Here is an 18,640-nt window from a genome sequence, read left to right on the forward strand (position 1 = left end):
ACTACCCTGAGAGCAGCTGGAAAAGCAACACAACCAAGCACAAACAGTCCCGGAGGTTCCTAGAAAGCAGTGGCGACAGCTTCCCGACCCAAGAGGGTGATGCCTCTCACAAGCAATGCTGTGCTGCTCCACCTCATACTAACACACAGGAAAGGCCTTGTTGGAGAGGGGAGGGTAAGGGACATCCTTGGCTGTCGAGACCATGGGACTGTGGTCTTCTGAAATTCCAGGTATTGGGAAACACATAAATACCAGGAGACAGAGGAGCTAACTAAGAAGGATAAACTTTTATTCCAATGAAAGGGAGAGTTCACTGAACAAACCTCAGTGAGGCCAGTGTGAAGCCGTTCCACCTTGTTCTGTCACTGCAGTCCCTCGTAAATAGTCTCTCCTATCCAAGCCTTCTTGGTCCTCCCTGTTGTGTTGCAAAATTTGCAAGTTGATGCTGTGCCAGGTGGCAGCAGCCAAGGGCTGACCCGGGTGCAGGACCTTGCGCTTGAGGTCTGTTGTCGCTGGCTTTGTTCAGCCTGGAGGAGGCTGAGCTGAGATCTCATGGGGGGCTGCAACTTCCTGCCAAAGGGCAGCAGCGATTTCTGCTGCGTGTGACCAGGGACAGGACCCCAGGGAACGGCTGGAGCTGTGTCGGGGGAGGGTTAGATTGGATATTAGGAAAAGCTTCTTCCCCCAGAGGGTGATCGGCCACTGGAACAGGCTCCCCAGGGCAGTGGTCTTGGCCCCAAGGCTGCCAGAGCTCAAGGAGCGTTTGGACAACGCTCTCAGGCACGTGGTGGGGTTGCTGGGCTGTCCTGTGCAAGGCCGGGAGTTGGACTGGATGATTCTTGTGGGTCCCTTCCAGCTCAGGATATTCTGTGATCCTAACTCTTTGGTTAACCCTTTGTCTCCCCATGAAGAGCTGGCAAAGCTGTTGGGGGTGGGGCAGAACAAGGGAAGCTGCCTCTATGACATTGTTGCTGCCTCTATGACATTGTTGCTGCCTCTATGACACTGTTGCTGCCTCTATGACATGACAATGGGAACCCCAACATTCCGTCCCTGGAGACGCGCCAAGAGGAGCGTCCAGACCCGGGTCCAGTCAACAGACCGGAGCGGCCGCCGAAGCTGACTGAGCATGGCCCTGTCAGCTCTGTGGCAGCGTTGTGTGAGCTGGAGCTCAGCCATAGCCCAGCTCCTGCAGCCATTGGTCTCTCCCGGAACCTCCTGCCCCACAGGTGAGGACAGACCCTGAGCCCGAAAGCCCCCGGACGCACGGCGGGGACAGTCACAGCCCTTGCTCCCCTGCCCCTTGCCCTCCTCCTCCTCAGTCCTCTGAGCGCCCGACACCCCCCGACTGGCATGTGACCTCCAGCATTTGCCCTTTCTCGCAGGATCAGCCAACCTCGGCCAACAGCCTGGGCAGAAGCAGCAGCCCTTGCCAGCTCCCTCTGCCCCAGCAGCAGGTATGGCAGTCCCATCTGCCTTGGCCCCTCGGCATTCCCTGCCCCCCAGCCCCTCCAGCCTCCAGGCCTGCCCTGGCTCCTCCAGCCCTGCCGGCACCTCCAGCAGCCACAGCACCCCTGTCCCCCTGCCAGCTGGGGCACCTTGGCTCAGCACGGCACGGCCAGCAGCCCTGGCATTGCCTGGGCCACCTCTGTTGAGGCAAGATCGTTTAGAGGATCTTGGGGCCGTCGCTGCCATTTTGCCGTCCCCTGTGCAACCCCAGGGCTGTGGCACAGCAGCTCACCCCGCAGGGATGGTCCCTCACTCGAGCTCCCACTCAGTCTGTGTTCTGGGCTGGCTCAGCGGGTGCCCCAGGAGACTCTCCCAGCCCCGAGCCTCGCCCCCGGTCTGCCTTCTCCCCTGTGCACGTGTGCCAATGGCTCCGGGCAGTGACTGCTCCAACCCCCACCCGTATCTTCTGCTCGGCAGGGACACGGACTCAGCTGCCTCCACCAGCCCCCTTGGCAAGCAGCCATGGCATTGCTCGTCCATCAGGCAATGCCCTGGGGGGGGCCCGGGGCTGCAGGAAGCCCCTGGCCCCAGTCCCACCAGTGCGGGACACGCAGCACGGCTCAGCCAACCCCTCAGGGACGCCCCTGGGCAGTGGCAGCCCTTCAGACACCAGCGTCCCCATGGATTTGGACACCACCCCAGGTCTTGACATCAGTCTGGGCAGTGATGTCACCATGGACGAGGACAGCCCGTCAGGCCGTGACCTCTCGCTGGCCAGCGACGTCAGCATGGATGAGGACAGCCCGTCAGGCTGTGACCTCTCCTTGGCCAGCGACGTCTCCATGGACGAGGACAGCCCGTCAGGCCGTGACCTCTCCTTGGCCAGCGACGTCTCCATGGACGAGGACAGCCCGTCAGGCCGTGACCTCTCGCTGGCCACTGACGACCCCATGGATGGTGGCTCCTCCCCAGGCAGTGATCACGTTACGAGCTGTGACATCTCGCTGAGCAGCGATGTCCCCATGGATGAGGACACCTTCCCGAGGGGTGACATCTCCCTGCCCAGTCACGGCACTGCCAGCCACCCAGGCCCACTCCACGGCCAAGCCATCGGGGCCCCTGGGGTGACTCCAGCCAGCGAGACTGTGCTGCGTGGCAAGGTCCTGCTGGAAGGGACTCGGAGCCACTTGGATTGCTCCCAGGGAGCCGTGGGCACCAGCCGGGATGGTCACAGCAGCGTCCCCATGCCCACGGACCATGCTGGCACCAGTGGCACCAGCCCCCAGCCCAAGAACGCCTCGCTCTGCCCACCCAAGAAGATGCCGCCCACTGACCACAGTGTCCCCAAGCCTTCCAGAGCCGTCCTGAGCACGGGACACTGCAACGTGGGCGGCACCAAGTCTCAGGACCCTCAGCAGGGTGCGGGCACGGGTCTGCCACCGCCTCAGAGCAGCGTGTCACCAAGCAACATCGCTCTGAAAAGACGGGGCACGAAGAGGAAGAGGGGCTCTGAGCCAAGCACTGGGAGCAAGTGCAAGGCTCCCGCAGCCCGGGCTGGGGCAGAAAGTTGTTGAGGGACAGATCGTTTGGGGATCTGTCCCAGGGGGAGGGACAGATCGTTTGGGGATCTGTCCCAGGGGGAGGGACAGATCGTTTGGGGATCTGTCCCGGGGGAGGGACAGATCGTTTGGGGATCTGTCCCAGGGGGAGGGATAGATCGTTTGGGGATCTATCCCAATCTGAGGGAGGGAGGGTGTTGATGTAGATGTAGATATTGATGACCATTTTCTTCTGGTTATCAATTAAAAGATTTTATTCCATAACCTGTCTGTGTCTGCATGGAATGGGGAGGGAGTGCAGGGCGGCAGCGGGAAATGGTCCCAAGCAGATCCGCCAAGGCCCAAAGGGCTCCAAGGGCACCCAAAGGGCACTCCAGGCCTGAGTCTGCGCCGGAGGTGCAGGCATTCATGGAAGGTCCCCTTCCCCTGGGGAAGCAGCCCTTTGGCGTGGGAGCCAGGACTCATGCACACGGCCCCACACCGAAAACAACCCTCAGCACAGCCTGGGTACCGTCCTCCCACTCTGGGGCTTTAGAAGACTACTCCCGCTGCTCCCAGTGACCTCACCATGTCCCCAGTCATCCCACTTCAGCCCCAGACAGAGGTCGCCCAGGCTGCCCCGGGGCTGCATTGGGCAGGGGCGGTAAGGGAGAAGGAAGAATGTGCTGGGAACCATAATGCAGGGCCTCACAGAAGTCCAGGGAGACGACATCCGTAGATCTCTGGGAGGCAGCACTTGGAATGTATGGAGCTCTGTCGAGGGGTGGATGGCGAGCCACTCGGCAGTTGATGGGTCAGGATCAAAAGGCAGGTCGGGGATGGGGACACTGCTGAGGGCACTGCGGGGACACCGCGGGCCTCCTGAGCAGCAGCAGGATGGGGATGAGAGCTCCACGGGCAGCTTGAAGCTGCCTCCCAGTCACAGTCCCTGGCTCTCGTGGGGCATTCAACTACCCTGAGAGCAGCTGGAAAAGCAACACAACCAAGCACAAACAGTCCCGGAGGTTCCTAGAAAGCAGTGGCGACAGCTTCCCGACCCAAGAGGGTGATGCCTCTCACAAGCAATGCTGTGCTGCTCCACCTCATACTAACACACAGGAAAGGCCTTGTTGGAGAGGGGAGGGTAAGGGACATCCTTGGCTGTCGAGACCATGGGACTGTGGTCTTCTGAAATTCCAGGTATTGGGAAACACATAAATACCAGGAGACAGAGGAGCTAACTAAGAAGGATAAACTTTTATTCCAATGAAAGGGAGAGTTCACTGAACAAACCTCAGTGAGGCCAGTGTGAAGCCGTTCCACCTTGTTCTGTCACTGCAGTCCCTCGTAAATAGTCTCTCCTATCCAAGCCTTCTTGGTCCTCCCTGTTGTGTTGCAAAATTTGCAAGTTGATGCTGTGCCAGGTGGCAGCAGCCAAGGGCTGACCCGGGTGCAGGACCTTGCGCTTGAGGTCTGTTGTCGCTGGCTTTGTTCAGCCTGGAGGAGGCTGAGCTGAGATCTCATGGGGGGCTGCAACTTCCTGCCAAGGGGCAGCAGCGATTTCTGCTGCGTGTGACCAGGGACAGGACCCCAGGGAACGGCTGGAGCTGTGTCGGGGGAGGGTTAGATTGGATATTAGGAAAAGCTTCTTCCCCCAGAGGGTGATCGGCCACTGGAACAGGCTCCCCAGGGCAGTGGTCTTGGCCCCAAGGCTGCCAGAGCTCAAGGAGCGTTTGGACAACGCTCTCAGGCACGTGGTGGGGTTGCTGGGCTGTCCTGTGCAAGGCCGGGAGTTGGACTGGATGATTCTTGTGGGTCCCTTCCAGCTCAGGATATTCTGTGATCCTAACTCTTTGGTTAACCCTTTGTCTCCCCATGAAGAGCTGGCAAAGCTGTTGGGGGTGGGGCAGAACAAGGGAAGCTGCCTCTATGACATTGTTGCTGCCTCTATGACATTGTTGCTGCCTCTATGACACTGTTGCTGCCTCTATGACATGACAATGGGAACCCCAACATTCCGTCCCTGGAGACGCGCCAAGAGGAGCGTCCAGACCCGGGTCCAGTCAACAGACCGGAGCGGCCGCCGAAGCTGACTGAGCATGGCCCTGTCAGCTCTGTGGCAGCGTTGTGTGAGCTGGAGCTCAGCCATAGCCCAGCTCCTGCAGCCATTGGTCTCTCCCGGAACCTCCTGCCCCACAGGTGAGGACAGACCCTGAGCCCGAAAGCCCCCGGACGCACGGCGGGGACAGTCACAGCCCTTGCTCCCCTGCCCCTTGCCCTCCTCCTCCTCAGTCCTCTGAGCGCCCGACACCCCCCGACTGGCATGTGACCTCCAGCATTTGCCCTTTCTCGCAGGATCAGCCAACCTCGGCCAACAGCCTGGGCAGAAGCAGCAGCCCTTGCCAGCTCCCTCTGCCCCAGCAGCAGGTATGGCAGTCCCATCTGCCTTGGCCCCTCGGCATTCCCTGCCCCCCAGCCCCTCCAGCCTCCAGGCCTGCCCTGGCTCCTCCAGCCCTGCCGGCACCTCCAGCAGCCACAGCACCCCTGTCCCCCTGCCAGCTGGGGCACCTTGGCTCAGCACGGCACGGCCAGCAGCCCTGGCATTGCCTGGGCCACCTCTGTTGAGGCAAGATCGTTTAGAGGATCTTGGGGCCGTCGCTGCCATTTTGCCGTCCCCTGTGCAACCCCAGGGCTGTGGCACAGCAGCTCACCCCGCAGGGATGGTCCCTCACTCGAGCTCCCACTCAGTCTGTGTTCTGGGCTGGCTCAGCGGGTGCCCCAGGAGACTCTCCCAGCCCCGAGCCTCGCCCCCAGTCTGCCTTCTCCCCTGTGCACGTGTGCCAATGGCTCCGGGCAGTGACTGCTCCAACCCCCACCCGTATCTTCTGCTCGGCAGGGACACGGACTCAGCTGCCTCCACCAGCCCCCTTGGCAAGCAGCCATGGCATTGCTCGTCCATCAGGCAATGCCCTGGGGGGGGCCCGGGGCTGCAGGAAGCCCCTGGCCCCAGTCCCACCAGTGCGGGACACGCAGCACGGCTCAGCCAACCCCTCAGGGACGCCCCTGGGCAGTGGCAGCCCTTCAGACACCAGCGTCCCCATGGATTTGGACACCACCCCAGGTCTTGACATCAGTCTGGGCAGTGATGTCACCATGGACGAGGACAGCCCGTCAGGCCGTGACCTCTCGCTGGCCAGCGACGTCAGCATGGATGAGGACAGCCCGTCAGGCCGTGACCTCTCCTTGGCCAGCGACGTCTCCATGGACGAGGACAGCCCGTCAGGCCGTGACCTCTCCTTGGCCAGCGACGTCTCCATGGACGAGGACAGCCCGTCAGGCCGTGACCTCTCGCTGGCCACTGACGACCCCATGGATGGTGGCTCCTCCCCAGGCAGTGATCACGTTACGAGCTGTGACATCTCGCTGAGCAGCGATGTCCCCATGGATGAGGACACCTTCCCGAGGGGTGACATCTCCCTGCCCAGTCACGGCACTGCCAGCCACCCAGGCCCACTCCACGGCCAAGCCATCGGGGCCCCTGGGGTGACTCCAGCCAGCGAGACTGTGCTGCGTGGCAAGGTCCTGCTGGAAGGGACTCGGAGCCACTTGGATTGCTCCCAGGGAGCCGTGGGCACCAGCCGGGATGGTCACAGCAGCGTCCCCATGCCCACGGACCATGCTGGCACCAGTGGCACCAGCCCCCAGCCCAAGAACGCCTCGCTCTGCCCACCCAAGAAGATGCCGCCCACTGACCGCAGTGTCCCCAAGCCTTCCAGAGCCGTCCTGAGCACGGGACACTGCAACGTGGGCGGCACCAAGTCTCAGGACCCTCAGCAGGGTGCGGGCACGGGTCTGCCACCGCCTCAGAGCAGCGTGTCACCAAGCAACATCGCTCTGAAAAGACGGGGCACGAAGAGGAAGAGGGGCTCTGAGCCAAGCACTGGGAGCAAGTGCAAGGCTCCCGCAGCCCAGGCTGGGGCAGAAAGTTGTTGAGGGACAGATCGTTTGGGGATCTGTCCCAGGGGGAGGGACAGATCGTTTGGGGATCTGTCCCAGGGGGAGGGACAGATCGTTTGGGGATCTGTCCCAGGGGGAGGGACAGATCGTTTGGGGATCTGTCCCAGGGGGAGGGACAGATCGTTTGGGGATCTGTCCCGGGGGAGGGACAGATCGTTTGGGGATCTGTCCCGGGGGAGGGACAGATCGTTTGGGGATCTGTCCCAGGGGGAGGGATAGATCGTTTGGGGATCTATCCCAATCTGAGGGAGGGAGGGTGTTGATGTAGATGTAGATATTGATGACCATTTTCTTCTGGTTATCAATTAAAAGATTTTATTCCATAACCTGTCTGTGTCTGCATGGAATGGGGAGGGAGTGCAGGGCGGCAGCGGGAAATGGTCCCAAGCAGATCCGCCAAGGCCCAAAGGGCTCCAAGGGCACCCAAAGGGCACTCCAGGCCTGAGTCTGCGCCGGAGGTGCAGGCATTCATGGAAGGTCCCCTTCCCCTGGGGAAGCAGCCCTTTGGCGTGGGAGCCAGGACAGAGGGGTCCGTGCAGGACTCATGCACACGGCCCCACACCGAAAACAACCCTCAGCACAGCCTGGGCACCGTCCTCCCACTCTGGGGCTTTAGAAGACTACTCCCGCTGCTCCCAGTGACCTCACCATGTCCCCAGTCATCCCACTTCAGCCCCAGACAGAGGTCGCCCAGGCTGCCCCGGGGCTGCATTGGGCAGGGGCGGTAAGGGAGAAGGAAGAATGTGCTGGGAACCATAATGCAGGGCCTCACAGAAGTCCAGGGAGACGACATCCGTAGATCTCTGGGAGGCAGCACTTGGAATGTATGGAGCTCTGTCGAGGGGTGGATGGCGAGCCACTCGGCAGTTGATGGGTCAGGATCAAAAGGCAGGTCGGGGATGGGGACACTGCTGAGGGCACTGCGGGGACACCGCGGGCCTCCTGAGCAGCAGCAGGATGGGGATGAGAGCTCCACGGGCAGCTTGAAGCTGCCTCCCAGTCACAGTCCCTGGCTCTCGTGGGGCATTCAACTACCCTGAGAGCAGCTGGAAAAGCAACACAACCAAGCACAAACAGTCCCGGAGGTTCCTAGAAAGCAGTGGCGACAGCTTCCCGACCCAAGAGGGTGATGCCTCTCACAAGCAATGCTGTGCTGCTCCACCTCATACTAACACACAGGAAAGGCCTTGTTGGAGAGGGGAGGGTAAGGGACATCCTTGGCTGTCGAGACCATGGGACTGTGGTCTTCTGAAATTCCAGGTATTGGGAAACACATAAATACCAGGAGACAGAGGAGCTAACTAAGAAGGATAAACTTTTATTCCAATGAAAGGGAGAGTTCACTGAACAAACCTCAGTGAGGCCAGTGTGAAGCCGTTCCACCTTGTTCTGTCACTGCAGTCCCTCGTAAATAGTCTCTCCTATCCAAGCCTTCTTGGTCCTCCCTGTTGTGTTGCAAAATTTGCAAGTTGATGCTGTGCCAGGTGGCAGCAGCCAAGGGCTGACCCGGGTGCAGGACCTTGCGCTTGAGGTCTGTTGTCGCTGGCTTTGTTCAGCCTGGAGGAGGCTGAGCTGAGATCTCATGGGGGGCTGCAACTTCCTGCCAAGGGGCAGCAGCGATTTCTGCTGCGTGTGACCAGGGACAGGACCCCAGGGAACGGCTGGAGCTGTGTCGGGGGAGGGTTAGATTGGATATTAGGAAAAGCTTCTTCCCCCAGAGGGTGATCGGCCACTGGAACAGGCTCCCCAGGGCAGTGGTCTTGGCCCCAAGGCTGCCAGAGCTCAAGGAGCGTTTGGACAACGCTCTCAGGCACGTGGTGGGGTTGCTGGGCTGTCCTGTGCAAGGCCAGGAGTTGGACTGGATGATTCTTGTGGGTCCCTTCCAGCTCAGGATATTCTGTGATCCTAACTCTTTGGTTAACCCTTTGTCTCCCCATGAAGAGCTGGCAAAGCTGTTGGGGGTGGGGCAGAACAAGGGAAGCTGCCTCTATGACATTGTTGCTGCCTCTATGACATTGTTGCTGCCTCTATGACACTGTTGCTGCCTCTATGACATGACAATGGGAACCCCAACATTCCGTCCCTGGAGACGCGCCAAGAGGAGCGTCCAGACCCGGGTCCAGTCAACAGACCGGAGCGGCCGCCGAAGCTGACTGAGCATGGCCCTGTCAGCTCTGTGGCAGCGTTGTGTGAGCTGGAGCTCAGCCATAGCCCAGCTCCTGCAGCCATTGGTCTCTCCCGGAACCTCCTGCCCCACAGGTGAGGACAGACCCTGAGCCCGAAAGCCCCCGGACGCACGGCGGGGACAGTCACAGCCCTTGCTCCCCTGCCCCTTGCCCTCCTCCTCCTCAGTCCTCTGAGCGCCCGACACCCCCCGACTGGCATGTGACCTCCAGCATTTGCCCTTTCTCGCAGGATCAGCCAACCTCGGCCAACAGCCTGGGCAGAAGCAGCAGCCCTTGCCAGCTCCCTCTGCCCCAGCAGCAGGTATGGCAGTCCCATCTGCCTTGGCCCCTCGGCATTCCCTGCCCCCCAGCCCCTCCAGCCTCCAGGCCTGCCCTGGCTCCTCCAGCCCTGCCGGCACCTCCAGCAGCCACAGCACCCCTGTCCCCCTGCCAGCTGGGGCACCTTGGCTCAGCACGGCACGGCCAGCAGCCCTGGCATTGCCTGGGCCACCTCTGTTGAGGCAAGATCGTTTAGAGGATCTTGGGGCCGTCGCTGCCATTTTGCCGTCCCCTGTGCAACCCCAGGGCTGTGGCACAGCAGCTCACCCCGCAGGGATGGTCCCTCACTCGAGCTCCCACTCAGTCTGTGTTCTGGGCTGGCTCAGCGGGTGCCCCAGGAGACTCTCCCAGCCCCGAGCCTCGCCCCCAGTCTGCCTTCTCCCCTGTGCACGTGTGCCAATGGCTCCGGGCAGTGACTGCTCCAACCCCCACCCGTATCTTCTGCTCGGCAGGGACACGGACTCAGCTGCCTCCACCAGCCCCCTTGGCAAGCAGCCATGGCATTGCTCGTCCATCAGGCAATGCCCTGGGGGGGGCCCGGGGCTGCAGGAAGCCCCTGGCCCCAGTCCCACCAGTGCGGGACACGCAGCACGGCTCAGCCAACCCCTCAGGGACGCCCCTGGGCAGTGGCAGCCCTTCAGACACCAGCGTCCCCATGGATTTGGACACCACCCCAGGTCTTGACATCAGTCTGGGCAGTGATGTCACCATGGACGAGGACAGCCCGTCAGGCCGTGACCTCTCGCTGGCCAGCGACGTCAGCATGGATGAGGACAGCCCGTCAGGCCGTGACCTCTCCTTGGCCAGCGACGTCTCCATGGACGAGGACAGCCCGTCAGGCCGTGACCTCTCCTTGGCCAGCGACGTCTCCATGGACGAGGACAGCCCGTCAGGCCGTGACCTCTCGCTGGCCACTGACGACCCCATGGATGGTGGCTCCTCCCCAGGCAGTGATCACGTTACGAGCTGTGACATCTCGCTGAGCAGCGATGTCCCCATGGATGAGGACACCTTCCCGAGGGGTGACATCTCCCTGCCCAGTCACGGCACTGCCAGCCACCCAGGCCCACTCCACGGCCAAGCCATCGGGGCCCCTGGGGTGACTCCAGCCAGCGAGACTGTGCTGCGTGGCAAGGTCCTGCTGGAAGGGACTCGGAGCCACTTGGATTGCTCCCAGGGAGCCGTGGGCACCAGCCGGGATGGTCACAGCAGCGTCCCCATGCCCACGGACCATGCTGGCACCAGTGGCACCAGCCCCCAGCCCAAGAACGCCTCGCTCTGCCCACCCAAGAAGATGCCGCCCACTGACCGCAGTGTCCCCAAGCCTTCCAGAGCCGTCCTGAGCACGGGACACTGCAACGTGGGCGGCACCAAGTCTCAGGACCCTCAGCAGGGTGCGGGCACGGGTCTGCCACCGCCTCAGAGCAGCGTGTCACCAAGCAACATCGCTCTGAAAAGACGGGGCACGAAGAGGAAGAGGGGCTCTGAGCCAAGCACTGGGAGCAAGTGCAAGGCTCCCGCAGCCCAGGCTGGGGCAGAAAGTTGTTGAGGGACAGATCGTTTGGGGATCTGTCCCAGGGGGAGGGACAGATCGTTTGGGGATCTGTCCCAGGGGGAGGGACAGATCGTTTGGGGATCTGTCCCGGGGGAGGGACAGATCGTTTGGGGATCTGTCCCAGGGGGAGGGATAGATCGTTTGGGGATCTATCCCAATCTGAGGGAGGGAGGGTGTTGATGTAGATGTAGATATTGATGACCATTTTCTTCTGGTTATCAATTAAAAGATTTTATTCCATAACCTGTCTGTGTCTGCATGGAATGGGGAGGGAGTGCAGGGCGGCAGCGGGAAATGGTCCCAAGCAGATCCGCCAAGGCCCAAAGGGCTCCAAGGGCACCCAAAGGGCACTCCAGGCCTGAGTCTGCGCCGGAGGTGCAGGCATTCATGGAAGGTCCCCTTCCCCTGGGGAAGCAGCCCTTTGGCGTGGGAGCCAGGACAGAGGGGTCCGTGCAGGACTCATGCACACGGCCCCACACCGAAAACAACCCTCAGCACAGCCTGGGCACCGTCCTCCCACTCTGGGGCTTTAGAAGACTACTCCCGCTGCTCCCAGTGACCTCACCATGTCCCCAGTCATCCCACTTCAGCCCCAGACAGAGGTCGCCCAGGCTGCCCCGGGGCTGCATTGGGCAGGGGCGGTAAGGGAGAAGGAAGAATGTGCTGGGAACCATAATGCAGGGCCTCACAGAAGTCCAGGGAGACGACATCCGTAGATCTCTGGGAGGCAGCACTTGGAATGTATGGAGCTCTGTCGAGGGGTGGATGGCGAGCCACTCGGCAGTTGATGGGTCAGGATCAAAAGGCAGGTCGGGGATGGGGACACTGCTGAGGGCACTGCGGGGACACCGCGGGCCTCCTGAGCAGCAGCAGGATGGGGATGAGAGCTCCACGGGCAGCTTGAAGCTGCCTCCCAGTCACAGTCCCTGGCTCTCGTGGGGCATTCAACTACCCTGAGAGCAGCTGGAAAAGCAACACAACCAAGCACAAACAGTCCCGGAGGTTCCTAGAAAGCAGTGGCGACAGCTTCCCGACCCAAGAGGGTGATGCCTCTCACAAGCAATGCTGTGCTGCTCCACCTCATACTAACACACAGGAAAGGCCTTGTTGGAGAGGGGAGGGTAAGGGACATCCTTGGCTGTCGAGACCATGGGACTGTGGTCTTCTGAAATTCCAGGTATTGGGAAACACATAAATACCAGGAGACAGAGGAGCTAACTAAGAAGGATAAACTTTTATTCCAATGAAAGGGAGAGTTCACTGAACAAACCTCAGTGAGGCCAGTGTGAAGCCGTTCCACCTTGTTCTGTCACTGCAGTCCCTCGTAAATAGTCTCTCCTATCCAAGCCTTCTTGGTCCTCCCTGTTGTGTTGCAAAATTTGCAAGTTGATGCTGTGCCAGGTGGCAGCAGCCAAGGGCTGACCCGGGTGCAGGACCTTGCGCTTGAGGTCTGTTGTCGCTGGCTTTGTTCAGCCTGGAGGAGGCTGAGCTGAGATCTCATGGGGGGCTGCAACTTCCTGCCAAGGGGCAGCAGCGATTTCTGCTGCGTGTGACCAGGGACAGGACCCCAGGGAACGGCTGGAGCTGTGTCGGGGGAGGGTTAGATTGGATATTAGGAAAAGCTTCTTCCCCCAGAGGGTGATCGGCCACTGGAACAGGCTCCCCAGGGCAGTGGTCTTGGCCCCAAGGCTGCCAGAGCTCAAGGAGCGTTTGGACAACGCTCTCAGGCACGTGGTGGGGTTGCTGGGCTGTCCTGTGCAAGGCCGGGAGTTGGACTGGATGATTCTTGTGGGTCCCTTCCAGCTCAGGATATTCTGTGATCCTAACTCTTTGGTTAACCCTTTGTCTCCCCATGAAGAGCTGGCAAAGCTGTTGGGGGTGGGGCAGAACAAGGGAAGCTGCCTCTATGACATTGTTGCTGCCTCTATGACATTGTTGCTGCCTCTATGACACTGTTGCTGCCTCTATGACATGACAATGGGAACCCCAACATTCCGTCCCTGGAGACGCGCCAAGAGGAGCGTCCAGACCCGGGTCCAGTCAACAGACCGGAGCGGCCGCCGAAGCTGACTGAGCATGGCCCTGTCAGCTCTGTGGCAGCGTTGTGTGAGCTGGAGCTCAGCCATAGCCCAGCTCCTGCAGCCATTGGTCTCTCCCGGAACCTCCTGCCCCACAGGTGAGGACAGACCCTGAGCCCGAAAGCCCCCGGACGCACGGCGGGGACAGTCACAGCCCTTGCTCCCCTGCCCCTTGCCCTCCTCCTCCTCAGTCCTCTGAGCGCCCGACACCCCCCGACTGGCATGTGACCTCCAGCATTTGCCCTTTCTCGCAGGATCAGCCAACCTCGGCCAACAGCCTGGGCAGAAGCAGCAGCCCTTGCCAGCTCCCTCTGCCCCAGCAGCAGGTATGGCAGTCCCATCTGCCTTGGCCCCTCGGCATTCCCTGCCCCCCAGCCCCTCCAGCCTCCAGGCCTGCCCTGGCTCCTCCAGCCCTGCCGGCACCTCCAGCAGCCACAGCACCCCTGTCCCCCTGCCAACTGGGGCACCTTGGCTCAGCACGGCACGGCCAGCAGCCCTGGCATTGCCTGGGCCACCTCTGTTGAGGCAAGATCGTTTAGAGGATCTTGGGGCCGTCGCTGCCATTTTGCCGTCCCCTGTGCAACCCCAGGGCTGTGGCACAGCAGCTCACCCCGCAGGGATGGTCCCTCACTCGAGCTCCCACTCAGTCTGTGTTCTGGGCTGGCTCAGCGGGTGCCCCAGGAGACTCTCCCAGCCCCGAGCCTCGCCCCCGGTCTGCCTTCTCCCCTGTGCACGTGTGCCAATGGCTCCGGGCAGTGACTGCTCCAACCCCCACCCGTATCTTCTGCTCGGCAGGGACACGGACTCAGCTGCCTCCACCAGCCCCCTTGGCAAGCAGCCATGGCATTGCTCGTCCATCAGGCAATGCCCTGGGGGGGGCCCGGGGCTGCAGGAAGCCCCTGGCCCCAGTCCCACCAGTGCGGGACACGCAGCACGGCTCAGCCAACCCCTCAGGGACGCCCCTGGGCAGTGGCAGCCCTTCAGACACCAGCGTCCCCATGGATTTGGACACCACCCCAGGTCTTGACATCAGTCTGGGCAGTGATGTCACCATGGACGAGGACAGCCCGTCAGGCCGTGACCTCTCGCTGGCCAGCGACGTCAGCATGGATGAGGACAGCCCGTCAGGCCGTGACCTCTCCTTGGCCAGCGACGTCTCCATGGACGAGGACAGCCCGTCAGGCCGTGACCTCTCCTTGGCCAGCGACGTCTCCATGGACGAGGACAGCCCGTCAGGCCGTGACCTCTCGCTGGCCACTGACGACCCCATGGATGGTGGCTCCTCCCCAGGCAGTGATCACGTTACGAGCTGTGACATCTCGCTGAGCAGCGATGTCCCCATGGATGAGGACACCTTCCCGAGGGGTGACATCTCCCTGCCCAGTCACGGCACTGCCAGCCACCCTGGCCCACTCCACGGCCAAGCCATCGGGGCCCCTGGGGTGAGTCCAGCCAGCGAGACTGTGCTGCGTGGCAAGGTCCTGCTGGAAGGGACTCGGAGCCACTTGGATTGCTCCCAGGGAGCCGTGGGCACCAGCCGGGATGGTCACAGCAGCGTCCCCATGCCCACGGACCATGCTGGCACCAGTGGCACCAGCCCCCAGCCCAAGAACGCCTCGCTCTGCCCACCCAAGAAGATGCCGCCCACTGACCGCAGTGTCCCCAAGCCTTCCAGAGCCGTCCTGAGCACGGGACACTGCAACGTGGGCGGCACCAAGTCTCAGGACCCTCAGCAGGGTGCGGGCACGGGTCTGCCACCGCCTCAGAGCAGCGTGTCACCAAGCAACATCGCTCTGAAAAGACGGGGCACGAAGAGGAAGAGGGGCTCTGAGCCAAGCACTGGGAGCAAGTGCAAGGCTCCCGCAGCCCGGGCTGGGGCAGAAAGTTGTTGAGGGACAGATCGTTTGGGGATCTGTCCCAGGGGGAGGGACAGATCGTTTGGGGATCTGTCCCAGGGGGAGGGACAGATCGTTTGGGGATCTGTCCCAGGGGGAGGGACAGATCGTTTGGGGATCTGTCCCAGGGGGAGGGACAGATCGTTTGGGGATCTGTCCCAGGGGGAGGGACAGATCGTTTGGGGATCTGTCCCAGGGGGAGGGATAGATCGTTTGGGGATCTATCCCAATCTGAGGGAGGGAGGGTGTTGATGTAGATGTAGATATTGATGACCATTTTCTTCTGGTTATCAATTAAAAGATTTTATTCCATAACCTGTCTGTGTCTGCATGGAATGGGGAGGGAGTGCAGGGCGGCAGCGGGAAATGGTCCCAAGCAGATCCGCCAAGGCCCAAAGGGCTCCAAGGGCACCCAAAGGGCACTCCAGGCCTGAGTCTGCGCCGGAGGTGCAGGCATTCATGGAAGGTCCCCTTCCCCTGGGGAAGCAGCCCTTTGGCGTGGGAGCCAGGACAGAGGGGTCTGTGCAGGACTCATGCACACGGCCCCACACCGAAAACAACCCTCAGCACAGCCTGGGCACCGTCCTCCCACTCTGGGGCTTTAGAAGACTACTCCCGCTGCTCCCAGTGACCTCACCATGTCCCCAGTCATCCCACTTCAGCCCCAGACAGAGGTCGCCCAGGCTGCCCCGGGGCTGCATTGGGCAGGGGCAGTAAGGGAGAAGGAAGAATGTGCTGGGAACCATAATGCAGGGCCTCACAGAAGTCCAGGGAGACGACATCCGTAGATCTCTGGGAGGCAGCACTTGGAATGTATGGAGCTCTGTCGAGGGGTGGATGGCGAGCCACTCGGCAGTTGATGGGTCAGGATCAAAAGGCAGGTCGGGGATGGGGACACTGCTGAGGGCACTGCGGGGACACCGCGGGCCTCCTGAGCAGCAGCAGGATGGGGATGAGAGCTCCACGGGCAGCTTGAAGCTGCCTCCCAGTCACAGTCCCTGGCTCTCGTGGGGCATTCAACTACCCTGAGAGCAGCTGGAAAAGCAACACAACCAAGCACAAACAGTCCCGGAGGTTCCTAGAAAGCAGTGGCGACAGCTTCCCGACCCAAGAGGGTGATGCCTCTCACAAGCAATGCTGTGCTGCTCCACCTCATACTAACACACAGGAAAGGCCTTGTTGGAGAGGGGAGGGTAAGGGACATCCTTGGCTGTCGAGACCATGGGACTGTGGTCTTCTGAAATTCCAGGTATTGGGAAACACATAAATACCAGGAGACAGAGGAGCTAACTAAGAAGGATAAACTTTTATTCCAATGAAAGGGAGAGTTCACTGAACAAACCTCAGTGAGGCCAGTGTGAAGCCGTTCCACCTTGTTCTGTCACTGCAGTCCCTCGTAAATAGTCTCTCCTATCCAAGCCTTCTTGGTCCTCCCTGTTGTGTTGCAAAATTTGCAAGTTGATGCTGTGCCAGGTGGCAGCAGCCAAGGGCTGACCCGGGTGCAGGACCTTGCGCTTGAGGTCTGTTGTCGCTGGCTTTGTTCAGCCTGGAGGAGGCTGAGCTGAGATCTCATGGGGGGCTGCAACTTCCTGCCAAGGGGCAGCAGCGATTTCTGCTGCGTGTGACCAGGGACAGGACCCCAGGGAACGGCTGGAGCTGTGTCGGGGGAGGGTTAGATTGGATATTAGGAAAAGCTTCTTCCCCCAGAGGGTGATCGGCCACTGGAACAGGCTCCCCAGGGCAGTGGTCTTGGCCCCAAGGCTGCCAGAGCTCAAGGAGCGTTTGGACAACGCTCTCAGGCACGTGGTGGGGTTGCTGGGCTGTCCTGTGCAAGGCCGGGAGTTGGACTGGATGATTCTTGTGGGTCCCTTCCAGCTCAGGATATTCTGTGATCCTAACTCTTTGGTTAACCCTTTGTCTCCCCATGAAGAGCTGGCAAAGCTGTTGGGGGTGGGGCAGAACAAGGGAAGCTGCCTCTATGACATTGTTGCTGCCTCTATGACATTGTTGCTGCCTCTATGACACTGTTGCTGCCTCTATGACATGACAATGGGAACCCCAACATTCCGTCCCTGGAGACGCGCCAAGAGGAGCGTCCAGACCCGGGTCCAGTCAACAGACCGGAGCGGCCGCCGAAGCTGACTGAGCATGGCCCTGTCAGCTCTGTGGCAGCGTTGTGTGAGCTGGAGCTCAGCCATAGCCCAGCTCCTGCAGCCATTGGTCTCTCCCGGAACCTCCTGCCCCACAGGTGAGGACAGACCCTGAGCCCGAAAGCCCCCGGACGCACGGCGGGGACAGTCACAGCCCTTGCTCCCCTGCCCCTTGCCCTCCTCCTCCTCAGTCCTCTGAGCGCCCGACACCCCCCGACTGGCATGTGACCTCCAGCATTTGCCCTTTCTCGCAGGATCAGCCAACCTCGGCCAACAGCCTGGGCAGAAGCAGCAGCCCTTGCCAGCTCCCTCTGCCCCAGCAGCAGGTATGGCAGTCCCATCTGCCTTGGCCCCTCGGCATTCCCTGCCCCCCAGCCCCTCCAGCCTCCAGGCCTGCCCTGGCTCCTCCAGCCCTGCCGGCACCTCCAGCAGCCACAGCACCCCTGTCCCCCTGCCAACTGGGGCACCTTGGCTCAGCACGGCACGGCCAGCAGCCCTGGCATTGCCTGGGCCACCTCTGTTGAGGCAAGATCGTTTAGAGGATCTTGGGGCCGTCGCTGCCATTTTGCCGTCCCCTGTGCAACCCCAGGGCTGTGGCACAGCAGCTCACCCCGCAGGGATGGTCCCTCACTCGAGCTCCCACTCAGTCTGTGTTCTGGGCTGGCTCAGCGGGTGCCCCAGGAGACTCTCCCAGCCCCGAGCCTCGCCCCCGGTCTGCCTTCTCCCCTGTGCACGTGTGCCAATGGCTCCGGGCAGTGACTGCTCCAACCCCCACCCGTATCTTCTGCTCGGCAGGGACACGGACTCAGCTGCCTCCACCAGCCCCCTTGGCAAGCAGCCATGGCATTGCTCGTCCATCAGGCAATGCCCTGGGGGGGGCCCGGGGCTGCAGGAAGCCCCTGGCCCCAGTCCCACCAGTGCGGGACACGCAGCACGGCTCAGCCAACCCCTCAGGGACGCCCCTGGGCAGTGGCAGCCCTTCAGACACCAGCGTCCCCATGGATTTGGACACCACCCCAGGTCTTGACATCAGTCTGGGCAGTGATGTCACCATGGACGAGGACAGCCCGTCAGGCCGTGACCTCTCGCTGGCCAGCGACGTCAGCATGGATGAGGACAGCCCGTCAGGCCGTGACCTCTCCTTGGCCAGCGACGTCTCCATGGACGAGGACAGCCCGTCAGGCCGTGACCTCTCCTTGGCCAGTGACGTCTCCATGGACGAGGACAGCCCGTCAGGCCGTGACCTCTCGCTGGCCACTGACGACCCCATGGATGGTGGCTCCTCCCCAGGCAGTGATCACGTTACGAGCTGTGACATCTCGCTGAGCAGCGATGTCCCCATGGATGAGGACACCTTCCCGAGGGGTGACATCTCCCTGCCCAGTCACGGCACTGCCAGCCACCCAGGCCCACTCCACGGCCAAGCCATCGGGGCCCCTGGGGTGACTCCAGCC

The 18,640-nt window shown here is 61.6% G+C and overlaps 1 protein-coding gene across 10 annotated transcripts in view; it reads right to left on the reverse strand.

Moving 5' to 3' along the window:
- Nucleotides 1-647: 647 nt before the first annotated feature.
- Nucleotides 648-18,640, reverse strand: part of LOC127476423 (uncharacterized) — a 54,006-nt gene continuing 36,013 nt past the window's right edge. For 7 of the 10 annotated variants that reach the window (XM_051799350.1, XM_051799341.1, XM_051799348.1 and 4 more), the window contains exon 2: nt 648-2,267. In XM_051799350.1, the coding sequence (XP_051655310.1) occupies nt 1,018-1,695 (678 nt within the window). In that variant the 5' untranslated portion in view covers nt 1,696-2,267 and the 3' untranslated portion in view covers nt 648-1,017. Of the gene's footprint in view, nt 2,268-6,170; nt 6,225-10,247; nt 10,302-14,223; nt 14,278-18,640 lie in introns of those variants that run through there. The other 3 variants (XM_051799345.1, XM_051799344.1, XM_051799342.1) reach the window with 3 other exon arrangements.

Source organism: Manacus candei, unplaced genomic scaffold, assembly GCF_025592945.1.
Source record: "Manacus candei isolate 608988 ecotype Guabito, Panama unplaced genomic scaffold, ASM2559294v1 h1tg000049l, whole genome shotgun sequence".
NCBI lineage: Eukaryota > Metazoa > Chordata > Aves > Passeriformes > Pipridae > Manacus > Manacus candei.